Source organism: Pyxicephalus adspersus, chromosome 8, assembly GCF_032062135.1.
Source record: "Pyxicephalus adspersus chromosome 8, UCB_Pads_2.0, whole genome shotgun sequence".
Lineage (NCBI taxonomy): Eukaryota > Metazoa > Chordata > Amphibia > Anura > Pyxicephalidae > Pyxicephalus > Pyxicephalus adspersus.
This window is the reverse complement of record NC_092865.1, coordinates 53,275,321-53,283,033: the sequence shown is the minus strand read 5'-3', so window position 1 is coordinate 53,283,033 and position 7,713 is coordinate 53,275,321. Positions and strand designations below refer to the sequence as shown.

Here is a 7,713-nt window from a genome sequence, read left to right as displayed (position 1 = left end):
AACAAAGCTGAGGTTGTGGGTGATCTTATGAGCTGGGCTGATCTGTAACATCTTGTTTCTCTTTAATGACCAAGACAAACTCTGCAGTTTCTTTTTGCATATCAAAGCACAGCTTGCTCCAGAATGAATGTCTAGGCTCCCTAAACATTTTTTTTTTTTTGCTTTATGATTAACTCACAGTGAGGATTTTAAACATTAACTGACACTACGCTGCCTAATAATGTGTTGAGGCAAACATCTGTCCTAATTGCACCTGTTCCGACTTGCATACAAATTCAACTTAAGAACAAACCTACAGTCCCTATCTTATATATATTCTGGGGACTACCTGTACTGTGATCCCTATCGGAGGTAATGCATACCTGAATTTGTTGCAAATTAATTTGCATACATGGCATTAATAATACAAATATGAATATGTGTCCATTTTAATATTGAACTAGGGGGTAACCTAACACAGATATTATGTTTTAAAACTAATAAGCCAAATAACATGGCAGAAATTACCCTCCACTGTCTCTGCATGCACTTAGCATACACACAGTCTTGTATAAGGACCATTAGTGATTTGTGATCTATATCATTACCAAAAACTTGTCTTCTGTCCCTATAATTACAAGGAATTTCCCCAGTAGGACCAAGGTCTCAAGCAAAGCCAAGATCATGACACGTGTGCCCTCCAGTGGACGAATGTTAGAATGACAAGCCACATTCTGCATTGATAGAATTCCAGGCTCTGCATTCCCTCTAGTTGCCCTCAGGTGAGTGAATATAAATGTTGCTTTTTGCAAGATCTGATCACTTTCTGTTCATTACAGAGCTGCCCGGAAATCAGCAATAGAAGATACCTATGCTGCTTAGACTAAAATACATTAACCTTATGGTAGGTTATATTTGATGAACGTCCATCTTTCAGAATCAGCTCATGCCTTCATATGTTTACTTGTGGAATTTATGGTTTTGAAAAGACTTCACAGCTTTTCTAAGTAGCTTTGATGGTTTATTTTTTCCAGCAAGAAAAGTTTTCAAAATTTTGTAAAAATTTAAGGAATTTTTTAGCAGATTATCATTTGGTAAAAGGTTCCTATTTGCTGGTAAGTGTTCCTTACGTATGGGTCAAACTGTGCTGCCAAATACAACTTGTATATTTTTTCTTGCATTACGTATTTGTTAGCATTGTGTAGTATGGCTATGTAAGGTAAGTAGTGCTAAATGCTGTGCTTTGTATTGAATTGCTATATAATATAATGTATTCATGCTAAACCATAACATTGATTGATGGAGTGAATATGAATTTAGAGTGGGATCTGGACCATGGGAATCTCTCAGTATATCATAGGTCAGGTCAATAAATTATTTTAGATGACAGCCAGGCACTCGGGAATGGGATGCCGGCAAGTGCTGAGGTTTATAGAGGTGTCCCCATGTGCCCAACAGTGGGGTGGGGGCTATGGAAGAGGAGATCCAATGTCGGATGAAGACCACAACAGCCATGGAATAGTATGAATATTATGAAGGTGAATTATTTATGCACCTAAATGAATGGGTAAGGGGGTCTTTTTATTTGGTGAGGTGGAAGCAAGGAATCCGAGCAGATATCTTTTGCCAACCCTTCAAAGTAAATAGCATTTTAACCAGTTGTTACAAAAATAAGAATTGAGAGGAAATTGTCCAATAGGGACACCTGTTGCGGAGGAGATCTCCCTTTACCTTGGATAGGTTACCCTTCCTGTTATTTGGAGCCAGATTTTAGCCAATTCCAATATTTGGCTTTAGATACAATTTACTAACCATTCATCGTCCTCAGCTCACTTGGTCAAACATTCAAAATCCTTATCAACTCTATATTAGCTTCTTCTTAAATACTACCAAAAACCTTATTTTGAACAGAAAGAAGAAGAAATTTCATCTCCCCTAAATCAGAAATGCTGGAATTTGTTTTCTTTTAAATGACAGTATAACAAACAAGTGTAGGATTGCCGTAGCTAATTCATGTAAATTCGATTACAATGCTCTACTGCCATATCTAAACCATGTGCCGCTAGAAGCAAGCTCAGCATATTGGATTACAAACGGCTCTAATTTAAAGAACGTGGGGGAAGGAGGGGGGCAAAAAAATATGTAGTTTGCCCATATTCCTACCCTTGCTGTGCCAAGTAAACAAAGATTTCTTACATTGGTCCTTTGCAGATTTATGTTTCACATTAAGGAGCCCCCATATACATTTGCTTCTCACATTGTTAAAATGCTTACAGACAAAAGTCCTGAAACGGCTTCTGGAGAGCCTACTAAAGCAGTTTTAGGTTACCTTTTAATCAGAAAAATATGCAAGTTTTATAGACCAAATGGGGGAGAGGATCTAAATCTGGGCTCTTGTTTTGCTTCAATTCTAAATAGATCAGACGCATGACAGGTACTTTATTTCAGGCGATGAAATAAGTTTTATGAAATTGCATTTTCAAGGAATGTGTTTTAATGTACAGGTTCTTAAAAATAAAAAAAAATGTAAATGGCTTATTAGTTAATTGGTTGATCGTTTCTTCCCTTTAAGGAGTTTTGCAAAAAAAAAAAAAAGTTGGATTTTTCTTTGTGAACATAAGCTGTGAAGCTGTACAGACAGAGTCTGAAAGTTGATCTGCAGTGTTTTGTCAGGAATTTCAAGTCAATTCAGTGCTCAGTAATGAGCGACAGGCTTTGCCCGTAGAGAGAGCTTGAACAGCACACAGACCATACAAAGAGAGTTAACCACAAGTGTCTCATCTGTTGCAGTTTGCATGTTCCTTGGGCTTTGTGTTCAGAGAGATGGAGAAACAAGCCAGGGAAAGAAGCCAAAGCGAGTGACCTGGAGCAAAGAAAAAGAACTTGGCATCCTTATTTTTATGACCAGAGGCAGATTGAAGATTAATAATAAGGGAGTTTTTTTCTTTTTTTTAAACTCTGATAAAGTGTTTCATGTTTGGAACTTTGGCAAAGCCAGACGTTTTCTCATGAAAGAAGGAACTGTCCTCCTTTGTCTTCCAAGACCATCAGTAGAAGGAGTTGAGAGATCGGTGACGTTTCCTTTTGTTTGTTTTTTGTGTTCATTGGCATGCGTTTTGACATCTGAAGTCATTCCTTAAAACTCAGAGGCTTGGCAAGTCCTTGTCTTTCTTAAGACGTCCTTGGATCAGTTAGTACCAGAGTCAAAAGCCTGCCAGCCTCGATCCAGAGGAAGCCCAGGACCATCAGTGCCATTGGCTTGGGGCAGTAGACTGGATACAATGTTGGTCTTCATTTTCATTCTGGTTGGCATGGTTGGAGTTCTAAGGGGATGCCAAATGCCACATGACTGGAGACCACAAACAGAAGCCTGCAGAGCAGAACTGGTGGAGACAGTGGTGTTTGCCAAGGTGCTGGCTCTTCATAAGGATAGCTACAGCGTTTACAATTACCTGCCTTGGCAGTACAACTCTGACCTGTTTTATTCTGCTGAGATCGAGCTGCTGTGTGATCAAGGCTGGGGAAGCATGCTGGAGGTGCCCGCAGGTTCCCGCCTTAATGTCACAGGACTGGGATATTTCAATTGCCACTCATATACTGTTATGGAGAACAACTCCTACTACTTCTTTCTAAGGTAAGTGATCTTCTTTAAAGCATGCTTGTATGTGTACAAAGGTAATGTAATAGTAAGTTTAAAATGTGACTTAAAGTATATTTTCCAAGGTGGGTCTTGTCATGGTAGATACCAGGATCAAGAATTTCAGCAGGTCCAATTCTAGGTGATATTTCCTGACAGCACCCCTCTATCCTGGTGCTTTCTAGGAACATTTGCTGGAACCTACATTACCAATACATCTTTTGGGGCATTGTTTGTTGTTGACATATTGCACACCCCCTAAATGTGTTTGCTTTATATTAGATACCATTGAAAAAAAAAATAGGGGTCTACTAGGTCCATTCATCTTCATATTGCATGAAATATCCATACTATGATAATGGTTAGTGGTAAGACCATGTTCATGTTCAAGTGCATGTGATGGCATTCCATCGCTATATGGAGTGTTTTGTTTTTATGATTAGGTCTAGTGGTCATTTTGGGGATACAATATCTATGTAATGTGTATGTGAAGAATAATAATACAGTTCTTTAGGTATATCTCATAGTCAAGTTGTGTAGTGGGGTATTGTGGTCTATGTCTACAGTATGGAGAGAGATGTTAGCTTGTATTATCATGGTGTATAGTGTGGTTGGGCATGCATGGTCAATAAAATGTGTACATGCAGAATGATATACAATATTTTTATTATATGCAATGATCAGATCATGTAAGGGGGGAGGCTTGGTGGTCTTTAGGGAATGTAGTAAAGTTGTATTATGATGGTTTATTGTGTGGTTAGGTCATCTATATATATATATATATATATATATATATATATATATATGGAATACATGGTCTATGAAGTGTTTATATGTAGAACAATATAATTATATCCAGTGGTCAGGTCATGTAGGGGGGCAAAGTGGTCTACGTATGGAGAGTGTTGTTAGGTTGTATTATTATGCTGTGTTGTGTGGTTGGTCATGAAGAAGATTGTCAATGTCTATAAAGTCACTATACATATGTAGAATATTATTGTTATATCCAGTGGTCAGGCCATGTATGGAGACACAGTGGTCTACTCTTTGGGGAGTGTAGTAAAGTTGTATTGTGATGGTGTGGTTGGTCTATATATTGGTCTATAACAGTGGTCCCCAACCTTTTGCAGGTCGCGGACCACTAAATGCATGAACTCCAGACCGCGCATGCGCGGGTAGCCCACGTGTCACTCAAAAGGGGAAGAATTTTCCCCCCGTAGTAACGTCATGATGCCAGAACCCACCCACTCTCCCATCGCAGGTCTGGGCCTGCAATGGGAGAGTGGGCAGGTTGTGTCCAGAGACAACCCACCCACCGCCCCGAGTCTGCAATCTATACGGGAGACATGGTCCAGGTCCTTCTCCTGACCCCGCTGGTGAGTGTACCGCCCAGAGCTTCGCCTCACCTGTCAGACAACCTTACCAGGGGTGGGGGACCTCTGGTCTATAAAATGTTTAATTGTAGAACAGTATCATTATATCCATTGGTCAAGTCATGTAGTGTAGCACTGTGGTCTAAGTCTACAGTATGGAGACTGTTAAGATGTATTATCATGGTGTGTTGTGTGGTTGGGTATGCATGGTCTATGAAGTGTTCATATGTAGCACTATGTAGAATATAATCTTTATACCCAGTGGTCAGGTCATGCAATGTTTCACTGTGGTCTAAATCTACAGTAAGTAGAGTTTTAAGTTGTATTATTGTGGTGTGTTGTGTGGTTGGGCATGCATAGTCTTTGGAGTGTTTACATGTAGAACAATATAATTATATACAGGGAGGCACAGTGGTCCTAATGGAGTGTAATACAATTGAACTTTGACTGTATGTTGTGTGGTTGGTCATGTTGAAGATGCATTGTCTATTAAGTGTTTAAATGTAGAACCATGTATGTGAAAATCATTATACCCAGTAGTCTTTAGGGAGTATAGTAAAGTTCTATTATGATTGTGCGTTGTGTTATTGGGTCATGTTGTGGATGCTGTGTCCATGAATATCAATATATCCAGTGGTTGGGTGATGTAGGGTGGCACAGTAGTCTTATACTGCCAATGGCAGACTAAAAAAATGTGTGTACAATTAGTGACTGTAAGACCACCTTTGGATGCTTTAGGCACACATTAGGTTGCATTCAATGGTAATGCAGATCAATGATCACCAAAATATCCTTATTCTGCACAAGGTTCACCAAGACCTGGATTCTGATTGTGTTCAGGGGTCAGGTTTGGTGGTGTAGAGGTCTCTGTCTTTACAGCATGTAATTGGATTGCATGAGGATGTGCATTGATCTGCTTATACTGGGGCTCTATTGTACAATTATGTATTGGAATTCTGTAAAATATTTATATTATAAAGATGCCCAGTAGTTGGGTCATGTAGGGTTGCGTGATATTTTAGGTCTATTTATTAGAGCTTTCACCCAATATTCACACAACTATTACCCAACATTACTAAAACACGTGTTTATATTGAATAAATTTAAAAATGTGGGACTGTTGGGTGAAAACACAAATTGATCCCTCGATATCTGTACATAGTCTAATAAAATCGTATTAATATCTGATCCTCTTCTCTGGTTATTTTAGAACAGCCATTCTCAGCATAATAAACAATTTGAAATAATGTTCAGGTCTCAAAGAACCTCAGCTAATAAATAACATATTGGAATTATGAAAGACAAAATAGTTATATTAAAAGAAACCAAGACATGAAAAATGGAGAGTCCCCTTACATTGGTGTTCAATGGACAAGAACTCTCTAATAATGTTGGTCAGGAACCTTGGGAGACCCATTGGAGTCTGTAGTGTCATAGGGCTATATAGAGCATAGTAGACCAATGGTCAAGTCACATTTGGTGGTGTTCCATTTAGGAATGGTGTCCAGGTTTGCCATTAACAACTTGGGTCACAATACAGGGGCTACCACCTGCCTACAATTTCTTGGTTGAGCACTGCTGACGTCCATCACAACCCATTACTGGTGCCATTATGACTTTATGCTATGTAATAGAATTGTACTATGGTCAAATATCGTGCAAATGACATATCAGCTGATGTGAGAAACTTTAATCAAAAGTTTAATTAGTTTTCTTACTGGAAAGTTGCAATGGTCCCTTTCTGTTTACATTCCACACAAAATGGCCAACTTATTGTCCAGAAAATTATTTATTTTAATAATCCAAAAATAATCCATTTAATGATTTAATGCTGGTTAATATGTATCAGTTATTGAATGAAAAATATGGTAAATCCCACCGACAGCTGTGCTGTAGAGAAAACACTTTGCAATGAAATTTTATACCCTTCCTGTCTGTATCTGACCTCCTGTTTCTGTTAGCATCTGCCACTTTTATTCTATCCATATGATGCCGGTTGTTAAAAAAAAATATTTCAGTCTTTAAGGTGTGGGCTCTTAACCACTAAGCCATCTGTGCTTCACTTTAAAACACTTTGCTAGACTTTTATGGTAATCTACCTTACAGGCTTTATAACTTCTGCACAGCTACTGTCACATATGATTTATATGAATAATGCCAGCTGCAGAATATTTACCTGTACGTGCTGTCACAGTGGTAAGAGCTTTTACACTGAACTGTGAACAATCAGAGGCTATCGGGAGGAACATAAAGACTGCAGGTGAACATTTAAGATGTAATGTTTGTTATCCATGTCAATTGAGATGGTAGATCCAAATAAAGGGAATACATCAGGTTTTTATTATGGAAGTTACCATTGTTGACCAGTATTTGAAGATGTATACTGTGACATTTTCATCCCTATGCTTCACTATATATACCCGACAATACCTGAATACATTACTGGCTCACCACAATATGCAGCAACTACCTTTTATCTTTAAAAAGCAGCCCTGGAGCTCCAGTCATTGAGCCTGATTTATTAAAGCTCTCCAAGGCTGGAGAGAATACACTTTCATCAGTGAAGTTGTGTGATCCAGGAAACCTGGAATGGATCTGGTCCAGGATTGAAAGCATTTGCTAACAAATAGCAAATGGCTTTTGGGAAATCCAAAAATCTCGGCCAGGACACTATCTGCATGGAGCTGGCAGGTTCTCCCGTTTTTTGCGTAAGTTTCTTTTGTA

General features: G+C 38.7%; 1 protein-coding gene across 2 annotated transcripts in view; it reads left to right on the top strand.

Moving 5' to 3' along the window:
* Positions 1 to 3,260: 3,260 nt before the first annotated feature.
* Positions 3,261 to 7,713, top strand: part of LOC140337123 (coiled-coil domain-containing protein 3-like) — an 18,298-nt gene continuing 13,845 nt past the window's right edge. For both annotated transcript variants that reach the window (XM_072420679.1, XM_072420678.1), the window contains exon 1: positions 3,261 to 3,613. In XM_072420679.1, the coding sequence (XP_072276780.1) occupies positions 3,261 to 3,613 (353 nt within the window). The remainder of the gene's footprint in view (positions 3,614 to 7,713) is intronic.